Source organism: Pundamilia nyererei, unplaced genomic scaffold (assembly GCF_000239375.1).
Source record: "Pundamilia nyererei isolate P.nyererei 1_Seehausen unplaced genomic scaffold, PunNye1.0 scaffold00072, whole genome shotgun sequence".
NCBI classification, from domain to species: domain Eukaryota; kingdom Metazoa; phylum Chordata; class Actinopteri; order Cichliformes; family Cichlidae; genus Pundamilia; species Pundamilia nyererei.
In genome coordinates this window covers 1,300,950-1,320,955 of record NW_005187473.1, presented here as the reverse complement: position 1 = coordinate 1,320,955, position 20,006 = coordinate 1,300,950, and the positions used below count along the sequence as shown (strand labels likewise).

At 39.7% G+C, this 20,006-nt stretch overlaps 1 protein-coding gene across 1 annotated transcript in view; it reads left to right on the top strand.

Moving 5' to 3' along the window:
- lrrc7 (leucine rich repeat containing 7) overlaps window positions 1–20,006 on the top strand; it is an 81,742-nt gene that overhangs the window by 27,491 nt on the left and 34,245 nt on the right. Inside the window, exons 2-11 of the mRNA XM_013911795.1 lie at window positions 6,387–6,589; window positions 10,465–10,582; window positions 10,736–10,814; window positions 11,625–11,714; window positions 12,140–12,196; window positions 13,079–13,142; window positions 13,417–13,491; window positions 13,609–13,753; window positions 15,599–15,671; window positions 18,988–19,117. Coding sequence (XP_013767249.1) covers window positions 6,387–6,589; window positions 10,465–10,582; window positions 10,736–10,814; window positions 11,625–11,714; window positions 12,140–12,196; window positions 13,079–13,142; window positions 13,417–13,491; window positions 13,609–13,753; window positions 15,599–15,671; window positions 18,988–19,117 — 1,034 coding nt within the window. The remainder of the gene's footprint in view (window positions 1–6,386; window positions 6,590–10,464; window positions 10,583–10,735; window positions 10,815–11,624; window positions 11,715–12,139; window positions 12,197–13,078; window positions 13,143–13,416; window positions 13,492–13,608; window positions 13,754–15,598; window positions 15,672–18,987; window positions 19,118–20,006) is intronic.

Below are 20,006 nucleotides of genomic sequence, written 5' to 3'. Positions count from 1 at the left end.
ATAGATGGAAAATGAGTTTTAACAAACTCTGATTTGTGGGTCACGTCACCTGTGGTTAGTGTTACTGGTTTCTTTGGAACATAATACTGGGCCATCTGGCTTAATGATTCGAGGATGCTGTAGACACTGAAACTGATTTTGCATGTTTGCTAATTATGTATTTTTAAGCCCAACAAGCAGTCCGCCTGCCTTCTTACTCAGCCACTGAGAAGATCCTTAGTGCTGTGTAACCACGATGGAGTGTGTCAGCTGACTTCTGCCGCCTGTGCTCAGACAGCCACACTAGCAAGCTGATGTTCTAGCAAGCTGAGCGTGGACACATGTAGTGTGTTACCTCTTTGTTTAGGCATCTTTATATTGCAGAGAATCTAATAAAGATTGTAAAGAGCAGCAGGATGTATTGACCTGTGGTGTAGTTTGCTCCAGGCCCGGATACTGTTAACATTAAATGTTTCTGAGAAAATGCTGTTGGGACAGCAATGTTAAGTCCCAGCCAAAATGGTTGTGGTTTGATTGGGGAACTTAATTATAAAGCAGATGACCAGAGGGCACATTGTTTCCAAGTCAGGCCCTTTCTTAGAAATCAGGAAATATGGATCACATCAGTGTAGTTGTGTAGCTATGAAAAAAAGCAAAGCAATACATCTGTATGTGTTTTCTTTAATATATTTGATAGAGAGTCTTTTTGGTAGTTTATTTGGTAGTTAGGGTTGGATCAGGTGACCCTGAATCCTCCCTTAGTTACACTGCAATAGGTCTGGGCTGCTTGGGGCTTCCCATCAGTGTTTCTTTTTCACTCGCTATATGTTTATACACCACTCTGCTTTTAATCAGTAGTTATTATTCATCTCTGGCTCTTTTCAGCCTGTCTTTGACCTGTTTTCCTCCCCTTACCCCAACCAGTCATGACAGGTTGCTGCCCCTCCCTGAGCCTGCTTCCTGCAGAGGTGTTTTTCCTGTTTAAAGGAAGGTTTTCCTCCCCACTGTCGCCAAAGTGCATGCTCAAAGGGGATCATATTGTTGCTTGGGTTTTCTTGTTTTCTTTGTATTGTTATAGGATCTTTACCTTACAATATAAAGCACCTTAAAGCAGTTGTTGTGATTTAGCACTATAAGTAAAACTGAATTGAATTGAACTGAATAGTGCCGCGCAGTCCTGCACTGTAATACTTTCAATAAAAGGTAGACATCTGATGTTAGCATGGTTTACAGTTCTCATATCTAGAAGAGATATAGCATTAATATTCCATAATATGCAGTGTACATCATGATTATATTGATTATACAGTTTATGTCACAGTAGTGTAATTAACACATCAATTTCTTCAAAGTCTCCAAAGTGACGTAGTTAGTTATATATTTAAAAAATATATAAGAAAACATTAGGTTAAAACTTCTTACACTTTCTTAATAGCATCCACGCTATTTGCTTTAAAACTACACTCTCCAGCCACTTTATTAGGTACACCTAATTAACACAAATTAGCCAGTCACATGGCAGCAACTGCTTGCATTCAGAAATGTTGAATGTGGGAAGAAAAGTAATTTTAGTGACTTTGAATGTGGTAAAGTTCTCGGTACATTTCAGAAACTGCAAAGCAGTAAAGCATGGATCCATCTGGCCTTGTATCGATATTTCAGGATGATAGTGGTGTAATAGTGTGGAAGATATTTTTTCGTTGTACTTTGGGCCCATTAGTGCCAACTGAGCCTTGTTTAAACACCACAACCTACCTGAGTATTGTTGCTGACCATGTCCATCTCTTTACAACCACAGTGTAGCCAACTTCTAATGGATTCTTCCGGCAAGCTAACATGCCATGTCACAAAGCCCAGTTTAGGCTCCAATGGCCTCCGATGGCCCTGATTTTAATCCAGTAGAGCACGTTTTGGATGTGGTGTAACAGCATATTCACACTGTGCATGTGCAGCTGATAAATCTGCAGCAAATATGACATGCTATCATATCAACATGGACAAAGATCTTTGAGGAATGTTTCAAGCATTTTATTGAATCTATTTCACAAATAATTAAGGCAGGTGTAACTACTGAAGTGGCCGAGTATCTGTGGTAAAAAATAATACACAGACAAGCCGCCGCCAAACAGCATCGTGAGAAGCACTGACTGCCGGGTTTACACATAGAATAGGCAAACAGTAAATGTCAGCTGGCCTCATTACACCTGCACTGAGCATGACTGTGGATAAGGATGCATTGATTTTAATGGTCCAGTCCTTTTAGATAAACAGTCCTGCAGGATCTGCGACCTTTTTATCTGATTTCAGTGGCTTGCAAAAAGCTAGAGCAGATAACACAGTGTACTCGCAATGTTCAAGATTACTCTCTCTATCGTCTGAATTCATCTGGTCTCACTGTGCTGGACATGTGTGTGTTTATAGCCAGATAAAGCTGCAGGTCTTATCTCTGAGCCTCCTGGTGTTCCTCTCACTGCTCTCTACACCTTCTTATTTTCACGTTCTCTCTTTAGTTTCCTCATCTCTTTCTTTTCATGCCGCTGTGCAGCTTCTCATCGCATCCAGTTGCTGTTGTGCTCGATGGCAGTTGAAGATCAAGCAGGAAATTGAAGTCCAATCACTGAAAACTCGCTCTTTGTTCCGTTTGAAAGGGCTGGCGTTAAAATGTCTTTATTTGTCAATAGATTGAGCGCAGCGAGCGAGTGGGTTTGCAATGATAAAGCTGAATGATGAGTCCTCACTCAAGGACTTTAATAACCATGGTTAGCCTACTTATGCCATTCAGCCACAAGCTTTTTAAATGGAGTTGTGTAATGGAGTGATGTTGTCGCAGAATTACAAAGGATTCGGTCTAATTATATGGCTCTGGCTTGTTGTTTGAAAAGACCGTGTGTGTGTGTGTGTGTGTGTGTGTGTGTGTGTGTGTGTGTGTGTGTGTGTGTGTGTGTGTGTGTGAGACAAAGCGAGCCGAGCCTCAGCCTGCTGTGAACTGGGTAACTGCTGGTTGGCGGGGGATCACTGTGATACCCATCTGCCATGTGAGTTTTACATCTGCCTGACAGTCATGTGAAGCTTTTAAACTAATGTGGGTCCTTCAACACCTGTGACCTAAAGTATAATTTCACATTTTTCTCTACCTTGGAACAATCTTCACATATCCAATATGTACAGTGGCTGTTCAACATGGTTGAATTAAAACACAAAACAAAAACAAAACATAAAGGTCTGAATAAAAGTTGAAAAAAACAGAATGGAAGGGGAAAAAAACAAAACTCACAAAACACAGCTGATGGATTTTTAGGTAAGATGGAAAAGTTGTGGAAGTGACAGAAACCAAAACATGTAAAAGAATTTACTGAGACATACTTGAAAAGGATTCAGAAAAAGATGCAAGGTAATGTGTGTTTTAATCACATAATTCATATAATATTGTAAACATTTGTTTGCTTTTAGCCGTTTTCTGTTTTGTCTCCCCAAAACACTTCTCTCGTTCTTCTTTGTGAACTTTTACTGCATTATTTTTTCTGTTCTTCTGTTGTTTTTGCAGCCTTTTTCTATTTCAGTGCATTTGAACTCACAGGGCCACCGTACACATGGTCTTTTACATTGGTGCAGTTTTTTTCTCCTATCCACAGCAGGAAAATCCACATTCCTTAATCTATGCAAAAATGTCAAAGTTTACGTGAAGTTAATATGTCTCACTTCACAAAAATGTGGTGCTAGTGTAAATGATATCGTTCTTTAAAGTCACTTATAATACGACTTCACCTGCAGTTTTGGTTTGGTTGGACGGGGACACTTAGTGTCAATACCCACATTAGTTTAATTTTACTGTAAGAGCAAACCTTTAGCAGTGTCCATGTCTGATCTGGCTCAGAGTCGGTCTATTTCAAAAGGATGTGGGCACTGATTCCTGTACTTGACCATGGACTCAAATCTGAGTACAGCAGTAGTTCATTCAAATTCAGTGTAAGAAAAAGCTCAAATAATCATTCAGCTATTTTAGATCACTGCGTTCATATTTTTTGGTAGACTACTTTATTTTTGTCTCTCACAGGGTTGTCAGTCAGCCACACTCACATTTACACAAACTCAATTAAGAGTCAGGATGAGGAGAACGTTCAAACTTGACACCACACAGAGAGGCTCGAGCCAACAGAACGATTTGGTACGTGCAGATTAAAATACTTTGTATGCTGATTTTGAACTATGGTTTAGATTTAAAAGGATCAGCTCACTAATTTTGGACATCAAGATTATCTTATCTTATTATTAATGTTGTATACCACTAACCAAATTATGAATAGATAACAAAATCTGATATTGTTTATGTTTTCACAAGTAAAAATAATGTTTTGTGTCCAGTATTTTTATAGAAAAACCATGAACCATACCACACACATCCTGTGTCTGGAAGACCCTATCTCTACCTTTAGGATTAGGCCCTTAAGCCCAGCATAACTAATGCAGCATAACTCTCTTAGTTATGCTGCAGTAGGTGTAGACTGCTTGGGGAATCCCATGATGCATTGAGTATTTCCTCTTTAGTCACCTTTCTAACTCACTATGTGTTAATAGACCTCTCTGCACTGAATCATAGTTGTTATTATTCTCTGGCTCTCTTCCACGGCATGTCTTTATCCTGTCTTCCTTCTCTCACCCCAATCGGTCACTGCAGATGGCCCCGCCCCTCCCTGAGCCTGGTTCTGCTGGAGGCTTCTTCCTGTTAAAAGGGAGTTTTTCCGTCCCAATGTCGCCAAAGTGCTTGCCCTTAGGGGGTCATATGATTGTTGGAGTTTTCTCTGTATTTATTACTGTAGGGTCTACCTTACATTATGAAGCACTGTTGTTGTGATTTGTCACTGTATAAATTAAACTGAATTAAATTGAACTACAGCATTTGAAGCCTAAGCTAGTGTCTAATGCCCTTCACTGGCTTTGCATTGATTTGAAGGTTGAGAAGGGCAAACATTTCAGAAATTACTCTGTTGAAAGTAAAGGTTGCTCACCCCTCTCTCTTTATCAGTCGATATCTTCCCTTCTTTCCATGGTCAGATGAGGGTGCTATGTGTATTTGCAGCATCTGTTATCATCTGGTACACTTGCATTATTTTTTCTGTAGCAAAAGACACCAATATGGACTTGCCTCACCATTTATGAGACTTTTACACAGTCCATCAAACGTTTCTGGTTTCAGCCTCAAAGGAATGCTAGTTTCTTTTCATGCTTGTTACTGTTAGCTAACTAAGCTTGATGATGAATTTGGACCGAGGAACTCTTGTCACCCCAGACTTGACTGAAGCTATTGAAGCTTAGTTTCTGCTGATACTGTTCTCGCTTTTCCTCAGGTGGTTTTTGGTGGGGATCAAAGTGTTGTTAGTTGTAGTTTTCTCAAAAAACAGGAAGTGATCAAATTTTTGTGTCACATATTTTGTCATTCTTCTTGTCATGAATTGGGGCTTTGATGTGTCACACTGTATAAATTACCACCATTTGGTGGGATCAAGTCTGAGCAGGCTTGATTACTTTTGACAGCTTGCTTCTGTATTTATGAGGAACTACAGAGTGCCTACAGATAGAACAAGTCAGTAATTCATTAAAAATTATATTGCAGTAATAATGCATGATTGCTACAAAATCCCAAGACACACTAACGTGACTCAGCAAACCATTTGGTCACCACTGGTTTCTCATCCTCTGCAAGGCTGTGGAGGGCTCACTATGCATAAGATGAACAGTCCTCCAGTGTATGCAAGGCTTGCAGATGATATTTGTACAATGAAAAGCTCCTATATCTGATCCCACTGTGTTTAACACATTGTTTTTTGCACCTTGAGATTCAAATAGGCACATTTTTTCCTTCTGCACAGTATGAATAATTTTGCAGTAGGTGGATTGTGAAAATGTTTCTTTGTGCATTTATTTATTTCATTACTCATCAAAAGATGCAAAATCTGTCACTGTGAATGAATGCAACTCACATTTTTTATCACGTAGTTTTTAGAATTTGTTTCCCACGTTTTATAGAAAACCCCACTCACGATTTTTTCACTATCGAAACACTTTGTATAACTAGTTTCTTATATCAGAGCCTGTCTTTTAGTACGCTAGTCTGCCCATATACTGTTAATGATGCTATCAGACTGACAAGGTTCTACACAGAAGAACTCCATCAGGTAGCATAGCATAGCATCTTTATTTATAACGCACTTTACATCCAACAGTGTTGGCCAAAGTTCTACAAATATAAAACAAAGAGAAAACAGTTTAAATTACATATAGAATATCTAAAAATTAAAAATAATATAATTAATAAGAAACAGGTACAACAAGCCTGTTAAAATCACGAGCTGCTGAACCTTAAAGGCCTCTAACATCATGTCTGTTCTCTCCTTTTCTCGCCATTTCAGTGCAGTGTCTGGAAATGACCACTAAACGGAAGCTGATTGGCCGGCTGGTGCCGTGCCGTTGTTTCCGTGGTGAAGAGGAAGTGATCTCAGTGTTGGACTACTCCCACTGCAGCCTGCAGCAGGTCCCCAAGGAAATCTTCAGCTTTGAGAGAACTCTGGAGGAGCTCTACCTAGATGCCAACCAGATTGAGGAATTACCCAAGGTACCCCTGAGTCATATGTTAATTTTTTCCTGATATAACTCTTCTTCCTTTTACTGACCTCTTTTGGGGGGTTTACTAATCCTTATGCCTTTTTTAAAATTTCTTCTTCTACTATTAAGCTTTTACTACTAAACTAAAATCTGCTTTTTCTGACAGTTGATCAAATTCACAATTAATAGCTGTTCATCCACTGGTACCCTGAGTAACAATTAGGGATCACAAACTGCCTTTTCACTTCACCCACTCAGGTTTATTGAGCTAGTTCTGCACCTTTTTTGTACAGTTGTGTATGCGATGCTGACCATTAGTCATGTTGCTTTGTTTATGATTTTTTCGAATTTGGATTTCGGATGTGAAACACTGATGCTAACTTAAAATGCCCTCTCACTATTTTGTGGCGATACCCTTACTGGGCAATATTGATACATTAATATGAGTTCACACTGGGAGCTGCACAGAAGCAGCCCACGTGGGGACTGCTGATGCAGAACGCCCTTCTAAAATTTCAAGGAGAGTTACAGGTGCTGCTTATTAAAGGGCCGTCACATTTTATGGATATCCTGGCCTGGTTTAAATGACAAAGATGTTGAATTAGATTTCTAAATATAGCCAGCATGAATGGAGACAGTCTAATAAGGATGTATGAGATGAGATGTGCGACCTCGCATTTAACTTGCACAAAAACATTCTGCTCAGTCTTGACAATGTATGTCTGTGCCAGCAATGCATATTAAGTCTCTGGCTCCAATGTGAGTGAGTTGGGCAGCTTCTACATGTGTGTGATTGTTTAGAAGGCTCTGTTACAGTGGCCTGCTGTGACCTCTCCACTCAGAGCAGATTTGTCCATTTTAGAATATATATGCTGTGGCTTATGTGCTGTACTTTTTACTGAAGAGAATGTCCTAGAATTAATGAAGGTGACATATTGCCTGGTCAATAAAATAACAAAAATATATATGATCTTCAGAATTAAAATCACCTGCTTAAGATTGGGTCAGTTCTTCCCCCAACATGCCTCCAAAGTAGCTTTGGTATGTCTGGGCATGGACAAGGAAACCATAGATGTGTCACTTGACGTTGGTCTACAAGTGATGGCAGCAGAGTCTTTGGATCCTGAATAAGCCCAGATGTTTGATCAAGTTTGGATTTGGGAACAGTGGCACGGTAGTGCAGTTATTAGCACTTTCACTACGTAGCAAGAAGTGGTTTTAGATGTGGTGAGGGTTATTTCTGTGTGGAGCCCGTGCTGCCGTAGTTTCTTTCTAGGTACCTCCCACAGCCCAAAAACTTGCACATTGATCTGCAGGAAAGAGGCTGCTGCCTCTTCAAATGTTTTGAGGGTTTTGCAACAATATACTACAGCTAGCTAGTACTTTTTAAAGTAGCATAGAACACATCACATCAAGAAGGTCCTGAGTAAATGTGGTTATCCCAGCTGGACTTTTGTCAAAGCTGGGAAGGCACCTATAGAAAGTTCCAGCTGATCCAGAAGAGAAGGACAACTGCTGCCTAAGCGAAAAGCCTTAGTGACCCATACGTGTCAGGAGTATCGGAGCAGTTGAGACGCATTTTTTCTAAACACCGTGTCTCTGTGGCTTTTACACCCCAAAAAACGCTGAACCAAAAATTGGTCCACCCCAAGGATCGGGTCCCCTGACACAAACAGAGTAACATAATGTACGCTGTTAAGTGCCAGGAGGACTTCCAGGATTTATACATCAGGGAAACCAAACAACCTCTGGCAAAGCGGATGGCACAACACAGAAGACCAAACTCGTCAGGTCAGGACTCTGCAGTCTATTTACACCTACAGGCCAGTGGACACTCTTTCAATGATGAGGATGCACGCATCCTGGACAGGGAGGAACACTGGTTTGAACGGGGCGTCAAGGAGGCCATTTACGTGAAAAGGGAAAGACCATCTCTGAATCGAGGAGGGGGCCTGAGGGTACATTTTTGCCATCTTACATGCTGTGATTGCAGCCATTCCTCAACTCTCTGTGAATGGTACTCATGGCCATTGATCTCACTGATCAATGGCCATGAGTACTGATCAATGATCAATAGTCTTTGATCAGTGGTTGTCCATCAATGGTCATGAGAATTTGCATCCCTGCAAGGGCAGGGATAGCTCAGTAGGTAGAGTGGTGGCCCCATGATTGGAAGGTCGGGGGTTCAACTCCACTGAACTGCTACCCTGAGGTACTGCATTGGTGGCTGCCCACTGCTTCACTGGGTGAATGGGTTAAATGCAGAGGAACTATTTCCCTATGGGGACTAACACATTACATTACGTTACATTACATATTAATGATCTGACCTCACAGTTATTGTGCAATGTACTGTTTATAAGACTGGGGAAACCTGCAGTCAGCTTAGAGTGAAAAAGTCACATAGATGAGTGACGAAACATTTCTTGCATTGAAAACGCTTTGTCCAGATGAACAGAATCAACCTTTTGGGACCAGGGACCCAATTTTCCAAAAAGCCATTGCAAAATAATAAGATTATTAGTTTAATCCACTTTGTATGCTATTGGGTTTTTTTGGTGTGGCTAATTACTGTATATTCATGAGGGTCATGTTGCATAAAACTAAAAGTGCAAGTACTACACTAAGAACGTTCAATGTTCAATTCTTCTATAAGTTTGGGAAGAAGTTTAGAGAGACTGTATTGTATATGAGACTACATTAATTCAGGGTATGCAAATTTGTCATTTTATCTTGACAATAGCTGTTAGCATATCTTCCTGAAAACCAGCCCATTCTTTTATGTCTTCTTTAATAGACATTTGTTTTTGGTCTATATCTTTTGATGTATTTGCGTTACCCTAATAAGTCATGTTGCGCTCAGAAGAGGACATTGTGGCCTTTCCAATGATATCTCATGTGTTCAGGTGGCCTCTTTTAGCTCCAAATAGGCAGGACATTGAAAGATATTTGTTTCCTTAGGTCTCGGGAGGATATAATAGCTTTTACTTAGCAACCAAAACCGCTAATATTGCAGTTGCTTTACTATTGTTATATTTAAGCAATGAAAATATTCCCACTTTGATGACATTCATATAAAAATAGCCATATTGGCAAGCAAGAGGATTATAACCCAGCTACTGTAGCTAGCACAATGTTTATTTTTTAAATTGATATTAGCTAAAACTTGAAATATTATTGCTCTACTGGCTTATTATCAGCTGCCTTATTGTTGCTATATAATAATCAGATACATTTATGAAGAGAAACACCTTTTGGCTTCATACCATAGTGAGTCTGTAGAAAAACTGTCAAGGTTAGCTTAGCTTGGTCATTGAGAGTAATATGCTTGCTGAGCCCATATACTTCACTATTTGGCCTAAAACTCTGGCCTTATCTCTGGATGTTAAATGCAGCCGTTATTGATTCTAGCAGGCAGCAAGAGTGATTGAAAGTTTTGTTAAAATGCAGGGAGTTAAGATTGAGTGAAGCTGTTTTACTATCTAGTTACGTTTTTTCTTAACCATTGTGTTGCTGCTCATTTAGAATCTGGTATACAAGAATCACCTTTTAGTTTTGACCATTTGCTTTGTTATATTTTTTACATGGGTATTTCTGAATTCCTAGAGCATTTATCACATTTACATACCCCCAAATTCTTTCATTTTTGTATATATTTTCTTATTAGCATAATTTTTCTGTTTAGGAGCACATTTGTCTAGATGTCTTTTCCTTTCAATCTATAATGTGTTTTGTCCTGTGGGAAGACATTACATTTGCATTATTAATAGACAAGTGCTGCTAAAGTGGCCTAGCTTTTTGAAAAACATTAAGTGCCTCATGCCTCCAGGTGACGTTCCTGCCAAGATCATAATTCCTTTATCGTCCCTCTTTGTGTTCCCACAGCAACTCTTCAACTGCCAGGCCTTGAAGAAGCTGAGCATGCCAGATAACGACCTGTCCAACCTGCCCACCACCATCGCCAGCCTGGTGAACCTGAAAGAGCTAGACATCAGTAAAAACGGTATCCAGCCTAAACAACCCTGGTTTAAAATAACAGGACGAAACCTTATAATTGCAATACCGAAACTTCACAACGAAGAAGAAGAAACAAAACCAGGTGGTCCAGACTTTTGTGAAACTAAACATCATGTATGACTCTCTTCCTGTCAAACAGGAATCCAGGAGTTTCCAGACAATATAAAATGCTGTAAAGGCTTGTCTGTGGTGGAAGCCAGTGTCAACCCCATCACCAAGTAAGACACAAACTGTACACTCTGCACATTACTGCACAGCTGAACCTGTTACACATTACTTCAGTCTCTGGTTTGATGGCTGTCAACCTTAATGTTTACAAGCTAGGTTGAAAAATTGAACATTGTGCATCTAATTACTGCAAGCACGCAGCCTCTGGATAACAACCACGGTGAAAACGCTGACTGCATCATCATAAGAACAAACATCTCTAAGACGTTCACTTTGGCTTGGGTATATTTAGGAAGCAAATTTCAGTTGAAGAAAGGAAAGCGTGGTTCAAGTTTGTTTGATTGCAGCGTTTCACACTTTTACAGGTCACCCTGCTTTTACATATTCATATTTATGTAGCACCAGAGAGGCTGAATATTTTATAATAATTGGCTGCATCCATAAACCCTGTACAGCCATGCTTTTGTATTCATATCCCGTAGAATCAGTATTGGCCTGCAGCAGAAGTATTTCAGTAGAGCGCTGGTGTTGTTTATCATTATACTTTGAGCATCAGGTGTTACACTTGTAATTGCTGTTTTCTTATCGGTGTATTAATGCCACGAAGCAAAACTAGAGTCAACCACACAGTATCCTGCAGGTTTCCCATGCTTTGTGTGTGTGTGTGTGTCACTGTGTGTGTGTGAGGGAGCGTGTGCACGCAGCAGATGAGTCATCCGCAGGCTAACAGCAGTTAGCTGTTTCTGCAGGGGTTGTTATGGGAACTTTGTCTGTGTCTTGTTCCACTGAGGCCGTTCAAGGACGCACACCTTTTTCATCTTTCTTGTTTTGCACAATTTCTTTCTGTCTTTCTTTCCCAGACTCCCAGATGGTTTTACGCAGCTCCTGAATCTGACCCAGCTCTTTTTAAACGATGCCTTCCTGGAGTATCTGCCTGCTAACTTTGGGAGGTAAACTGACTGTTTCTGATAGCTTGTGATTAAGTACTTTGGTGAACAGAGTCTCTATTTTTGTGCACATACAGGTTCATTAGCCTTCACAGTTTGCTAATGAATTTGTTTCCAGTTAACCAGTTATCCATCTTTACCTCATCACTATACATTTTAGCATTTTATGCAGGTCATAGTGTGCTACTGTTTGCTAGAGCATATGAAAATCTATATGTTGCAGGTATTCTCTGAATGGATGAATACCAGTGGGTGTTGATCATATGTAATGCTTTCAGTGTCAAAATGGGTTTGGCACTGTTTTGTACCAAATTAAACGGGGCTTGTTTCTCTTATTTGACCTGATGTAACTTCCCAAGCATTAGCTGTTGCAGTCGATAGATTGTTATTGCATTGAATTAAGTTTCATGTGCCTTCTGGCTTTTCAGACTCTCCAAACTACGGATCCTGGAGCTGAGGGAGAACCACCTGAAAACAATGCCAAAGTGAGGCAAACTGCCATGTGTGTGTGTGTGTGTGTGTGTGTGTATGTGTGTGTGTGTGTGTGTGTGTGTGTGTGAGAGAGCGAGAGAAACATTTAGTCTCATGTGTTCCTGAGTGTGCGATTGCATTTCCAGATCCCCGGATAAAAACTGTATTTATCTCTGCAGCTGTTTTCAAATACTGACGAAGCCTGATATAACATCAGTGTGTCACTCATAACTGTTTTAAATGTTTGCGGTTTAATGTTATGTAGCTGACTTTATCCTCACCATCACCACAGAGGACAGCTCCACTACAAACTGCTTCTAGACTCAATAACCTTGTACAGCACTTGGAGATTAACAGTGATTTCAGTAACAGTGTCTTGTGAAAAGTGGTAATATTAATGCCAGTTACTCTACCAATGCAATTGCTAAACTTAATCACAAAAGCTAATGAAATTTGTGTTCAGTTGATTATGTCTTTGTTGTAAAAATGCGTCTTGGAAATATATCTTATATGACTGGAAAGCCTGCTAGTTTCCCCTTTAAAGGATCCACATTTGTAAGGAAAATGCATCTGTGGGTTAAAGAGCATAGTTCAATATGTGGGTTGTGCCTATGAAAAACTTGCCAAATGTTCTCTGCCTGTGCTAAACAGTAAATTCTGCTGTATACGTATGCTACATGCTAAAGTCACCGCAGTACAGGGGTTTGCATGGGCTCAAAACTTCTAACAAACTGAGTAAGTTTGTCAGAAGTCACAGCGTAAGAATTCACTGTGTCCAAATTCAGATGAAGTATTTAAAATTTTAAATGTGTGCTGTGAGGTCTTTGGTGCGTACAATTTTAAATTTATGTACAAAATGGCAAACCTGTACTAATCAGTGGATTCTTTCCTCTCAGGTCCATCCACAGACTGACACAGCTCGAGAGGCTGGATCTGGGTAGCAATGAATTTTCTGAAGTGGTGAGACCAGCTATGGCATGTTTTAGAAATGAAATTAGCAAATGTGGACATGGAAAATTAAGAGAAGCAGAAACATAAAAGGTTGAACTATACAGTATGTTTAAGCTACTAAACAATAAAGTAACACAACCAAAAGTGTTATCTGTAAATGAACTGCAGAAAAGAAAGGCTGCACCTGTACATAATTAGTAGTCTCAATATAAATGCGAAGTCTAAATGTATAATTTATAGCGTGTGTTCAGTGAAAATGTCGGTTTTTCTTTTCGCATGTCAGCCGGAGGTGTTGGAACAGATCCACAATCTGAAGGAGCTATGGCTTGATAATAACTCTCTGCAGACTATACCAGGGGTGAGCAGAAGTTGGGACAAAAAGCTTCATGTGAGCATATACAGTTGAACATGTCTATGCTTTTTTCCGATTTCTGCTTATTCGTCTTTACTCTGTTCTTTTCTCCCCGCACAATAGTCAATAGGGAAGCTTCGTCAGTTGCGGTACTTGGACTTGGCTAAGAATCGTATCGAGACATTGGACGCGGACATTTCGGGCTGCGAGGCTTTGGAAGACCTGCTGCTATCCTCTAACATGCTGCAGCACCTTCCTGACTCTATAGGTATACACATATGGACACGCAAACGCACACAAAAACACTATGAGTCATTCAGAAAATGTTACCTACTTTATACTTTTACCAAACTGGTCATTCTGTTGTGCTTTTGTGGAGGCCAATTTAAGATTTGATAAGTAAAGCTAACATTGTTAGCTAAGTTGCATAAATGCTGAAAACAGAGAGAAACAGCTAGCCTAAATTCTGTCATTTTCCAAACATAAACAAAGACTCTGAGTAGCCTAATGACTTTAAAAGTAATGAAAGCAAATGGAAATTTGTTAGCTTCATTTTAAGTATATACCAGTAGGGCAGCAGCACATATTTAAATAAAATATTGGATATTTTAGCATATTTTTATTTAGCGATGATTATCCACACAGCGTTATTGCCACAGGCAAAAGGCAGAAAAGTCACCAGCAGCACTGAGGGTAGCTGGCTGTTAGAGGTGGGAATCACTAGGCACCCCATAATATATTATATCAATACTTTGATACTATAGTAACATTGTACAATATGCCAAGTATTGCAAAACCATACCTCAATTTATCATATTGTTTCAACTGTCATCAGAGTTAAACTTTGTCAACAAGACTAAAGTTATCTCACTTTAGTTATTTTTTTGCCATAAAATGAGATTGTCAAGCATACCGACACGAAAACCTCCCAAACCCTACCGTAAGGCCACTGTTGGGGGTAACGTGTTAATCACATTACATTTTTACATTTTTACATTCATACATTACATTCAGTAATTACAATACAATTATGATTATATTGTTACTGTCGTGACAAAGGTTCTTCACTTATCTAAGCTTCAGGCGGATAGAAAGAAAAAAAGCCTCAAACAAACATGTTTTGTCTTCCTGTGTGTTTGAGCTGCAATCAGCTGATTTCAGTTCGGTAGAGCTGATTTAGGGAAATCTGGAAAATCTCATGATGGTGGTGCATGCGATGAGCCCTCTTGTTCATAATATTCCCAGAGTATTTTTATTTTATTTAATAAAATAGTGACATTGCCATCCCTATATTAACACAATATTGCAAGCATATTGACACTACCGATAAATGCCACACATTATCACTGTGCTGTAGTTTGAATTCCTAGGTGTGTGTGACTGTGCTGACTGGGGTGTTTTTCCATTCATTGCCAAGAGGTTTGCTGAAAGAGAATTTGGAGCTAAATAGTGCCTTGTTTACCTGCAACCTAAGCATCAGAAACTGTTCAGTAAATTGGTCATTGTTTTCAGAGATATTTGCAGTTACGATAAGAAACGCTGGAAACATTAAACCCCAGTTGTTTTTGATTGTGGCATTGCTTGGCTGTTTTTCATGTGTAGCCAGGATTCAGGGTCAGCTTTTCACAGTCTGTAGATAATGTAAAGCAGGGGTGGCAACTCCAGGCCTCAAGTGCCAGTGTCCTGCAGGTTTTAGATGTGTCCTTGATCCAACACAACTGATCCAAATTGCTAAATGACCTCCTCAGCATGTCTCGAAGTTCTCCAGAGGCCTGGTAATGAACTAATCATTTGACATTTGGACACCGGCACTCGAGGCCTGGAGTTGCCTACCCCTGGTGTAAAGAGTCACTGTACACCAACGGTTGAGGTGTTTCTGTGTGGAGTTTGTATGTCATGGTTGTGTCTTGGTTCTCTGCAGATACTCGGAAATCCTCCCACAGTCCAGAGACACTCATACGTTTTTTTAAACTCCTGTTTATTTCCATATTCATCTTCTTTTTCTAACAACCACAGGGAGCAAGTGGAGATGAATGTACTGCAGCACCTGAGCCACAGGTTTGAGGCCCCTGCTCTAGGAACAGAGTAATTTTGCATGTGTGTGTGTTTGCAGGAATGTTAAAGAAGCTGACAACACTAAAGGTAGATGACAACCAGCTAACCTCACTGCCTAACACCATTGGGAGGTAAGAAAAATGCACACACACTCCATCAAAGCCAAATACACATCTATACTTTTATAGTGTATACTTTTTTTTCTTCAAAAAACTTTAAAAGCTCCTTCAGCAGAACCTGCTGTCATTTTAGATGATCTCCACAGGTGACATGTATCGTTGGTGGGTTGTTGTTTTCCTTGTTTACTGCTGTTAGCTGCTGTGTTGTTATGCTGGCTGATGACTGGGGGGGGGTTCTGTGTGTTGTATTTGCTGCATTGCCGCGGCGTTAGTCCGAAGCCCAAGCAAGGGTGAGTAACATTAGCCTCCTGGATCCGGGGGTGTGTTCAGAGACAGACAAATGTTCAGCTGTGTTACAGATACAAGAATTCATGCTTGCTGCCACATGCTGTCCATGTGGGAAAGATCTTCACATTAATACATGAATTACATGCAAACATAAACACGACTTTGCATTTTCTTCTTGTTGGGACATTTGGACGTAACGTTTGAGTAAGACTCTCACTGAAAAAGTAGCATACCAGTAAAAATCTGCAGCGTTCAGATGGAAATGATTGCATGTAAAAATGATTACAGTAATGTGATTACATTCTCATTATTATCCATCACAGTCCAGATTTGGTGGCAGTAATTCCATTATTTGTTTTGGGAAAATATGAGCATTTATTAAATTAGGCAGAAGATTTTTGTTTTTGTTTTTTTTTAAATTCCACTTAAAGTGCTTTTCTTTCATCTCTCTCTCTATATTTAGAGATTAGTTAGAAGTTATGAGCTGGTAAATTTTTGACGAATGCAGTCCAAACATGGCCCAAAATTCGAGTGATATTAAACTACATCAGTTTGGATGGGAATAATTTGATTCTGTTGGGTTTTTTGGTTTGTTTGTTTGTTTTTACACGTTAAATCGATACTTTTTTCCATGTGGCTTTATGCATAAACATGTGCAGATGCCATGTTTAACATTATCATTACACTTTTGCAAGATTTGTATCTGAGCGCACTGGAAACATTTTGTCTTCCTGGACAGGTCCCAGGTTTTAGCTTCAATAAGTAGTGCTGTAGATCCATTAATTCCCCTTAAAAGGTCCTTTTCTTACCTTTAGTTTTTAAAGTGTTTCTTACTAATGATGAATGTGATCCCTTCCCAATGTTTCAGTTTCCATGTAGAATAAATACTGCATATAGACTTTACTGGATATGTGTCGAATCCACATAGAACATAAATAAATAGAATGAATACTGCTGCTGGTACTAGTACTGTTATTGTTTTGCTTATTAAAGTCTTAAAATGTTTAAAGCCTCTGCTACATTAGACATAAGAAAGGTGCCATCATGGCAGTGTACACTCACTGGTCACTTTATTAGGTACACCTTGCTAGTTGAGTCCCCTTTTGACTGCCTTCACATTTGGTAAAGATTCAACAAGTTGCTGGAAACATTCCTCAGAGATTAGTAACAGACAGCTTCATGTTTACCAAAGTGTGTCAAGAATATAGCCTAAAAATCATTACACCTACGGCACTGAACTGTTGATACAAAACAAAGTGGAATTTTATTCTGACATTATCATTAAAATGTTCCCCAGACCAGGCAATGTTTTTCCAGTCTTCAACTTTGGTGAGCTCGTGTAAATTGTGGACAGAAGGGGAACTCAGTGTTGTCTTCTGCTTCTATAGCCCATCTGCCCTTCATACCTCGGTTGTACTGAGTGGTTATTTGACTCCTTCCTATCAGCTCGGAGCAGCCCAGCCATTCTCCTCTGACCACCGACATCAATAAGGCATTTTCACCAAGAGAACTGCCACTTGCTGGATATTTCCTTGAATTTGGATGATTTTTGTCAACCCTAGTGATGGTTGCTTGGGAAAACCCCTGTAGATCAGCAGTTTCTAAAGTTTCTGTCCTGCACCAATAACCACGCCATTTTCAAATTCCATAAATCACCTTTCTTCCCCATTCTGATGCTCGGTTTGGGCAGCAGTGCGTTTTGACTATGTCTATATGCCAAAATGCACTGATTATATTTGCATAGTAACTGCAATATTTGCGTTAACAAGCAGTTGAACAGGTATACGCAATAAAGTGATTGGTGAGTGTATCCTTTTATATTTTTACTACGCATCTTAACTTGTTTGCTCATGACTAATGCTTCTATGAATGTGCATCTTGAGTATTTAAACCAGAGGGAACTGAGGTTTTTTTTCTTTTTTTGTCCTTGGAAAAGGAGGATTATAATCTTGTGATTGGGAACACAAGCAACGCTAAAAGAAAAAAACTTGAAGTTAAATGTGGGGTGTGAAAGTCCTTTCCTCTTTTCTCCTCTTGTCTCCTCTCCTATCCTTTTCCTTCCTGTCAGACCGTATGGTGGCCCAGATGGTCCGGTCTATCGGGAATAATAATAGCAGACTAATGCAATGTTAACAGTGACAGTACATTAATGTAAAATTGTTGTCTCATTAGCATTAGCCTGCTGTTAGCGTGATGCTAGGACAATGATGGCAGTCAAAGGGGGCGGTCATAGTGTCCTGTAGTGGGCCTGCTGTGGATCTTGCTGAATAACTGAGTGGAGTGGAGAAATTGAGATCCAGGTTGAAGAATTTTAAGATACCCAAAGGGGATGAGATGGGTGGCCATCAAATGAGGCCAAATTCATATTAAGTCATTTATTGATTGATGGATTCTTCAATGTGTTGATCTTTTCCCTCTCTCTCAACACTCGCCACTTATTAACTGGTGCAAATTTTCCTTTTCATCATAACACGTTTAAAGATGTGGCAGCTGACAGTCGTCGTGTTTGTTGCTGTCAACAAATCCCATGAAAAGTCTGAAACTAGGTAAACATGTCTGTGGAGCTTACTCCAGCACAAACCTAAGCAAAAAACTTTGAAAACATTTTGTGTGTAAATGCCTCAGAGATATACCTTCTGTACAAATGTTCATTTAAGTGAGGTAACACACTATTTTAATACACTTTTAATTTATCGTGATAGTGTGTGAGGCTGACGTGTCACCAAGTTAAATGATGAGGCTCATTTAATGATGTGTGTGTTGGACAACAATAGTACTCTATTGCTCAAACAAAAAATATATATCAGGCTTTGGATACATATACAGTACTCCCCACCCCCCATCCATTCATTCCTTGTTTCAGTCTTATCACATGATGTGTTGACAGCTGTAGGAATAACGAATACTGCAATTCTTATTCTTTCATGTCTGAGTAATTTAATGTTACAGAAGAGATTGTGTTGCCTGCAGAATGATTTCCTTTCTATCTCTGTCATGCTCTCTCTGCCTCTTCCTTCCTGCCTTTGTTCCTTCCACTCAGTCTGTCTCTACTGGAGGAGTTGGACTGTAGTTGTAATGAGTTGGAGTCGCTGCCTCCCACCATCGGCTACCTGCACAGCCTGAGAACCTTCGCTGCCGATGAGAACTTCCTCTCAGAGCTGCCCCGCGAGGTATGGAGATGAAGACACATCTTGAAATCTTTGCACTTCTATGTCCATTACTTGAAAAAAAAAGCCTTTTGAAATCAGATGAATCTTTTTGATACAGCATGTATTATGTGCACGAGTGCACACGGTTACTTTCTTAACATGGCAGACTTCTCAGCAACAAACTGTGTCCGCTGGCAGTGACTTACTGAAGTCTCTGTAAGCCTGTGAAGCAATTTCTACCCAGTGATATTTTCTGGTTTCTCTTAATCTTTTAATGAGATTATGTGCGTTAGATGATCATCTCCTCAAATTCTTTGTAATTTTACTTTGCAAGATGTTATTATGAAGCTGTTGAACCCCTCCCTGTCCATAATTCTTAAAGCCAATCTGGGCCACTCGTTTTCCTCCTAACCATCTTCCTAATTAACCTAATTAGCTCCCACTAATGACGTTCCTCTTGGTGTTTCTTTACATTGAAGAACTTTTGTCATGGTCCTGGGTTTTTGTGTCCTTGTGTTTTGGTTCATGTCTTGATCATAATTAATAATAGTAGTTTCAGTTCCCTCAGTGTTTCCTGTCTCTTCCTTCTTGTGTTTCAACTTCCTGTTAGTGCCTTTTGTCTTTTGGTTACTTCCTGTTTTACTTTGAAGGTTTGTTTTTTGTTGTTCTTATTCTAGTTTGCATTTGTTTTTCCTTCCTTTGAGATTGCCAGCTTTGCTGTAATTGTCTTCACCTGTTGTTGATTGATTTCACTTGCATTTGGGGTTTTTAGATCATTGCTGTTCCTTTTTGTGGTCAGTTATTAAAACGTCTTGTTAAACTACTTAGCCTTCACTGTACTGTACAGGGAGTGCAGAATTATTAGGCAAATGAGTATTTTGTCCACATCATCCTCTTCATGCATGTTGTC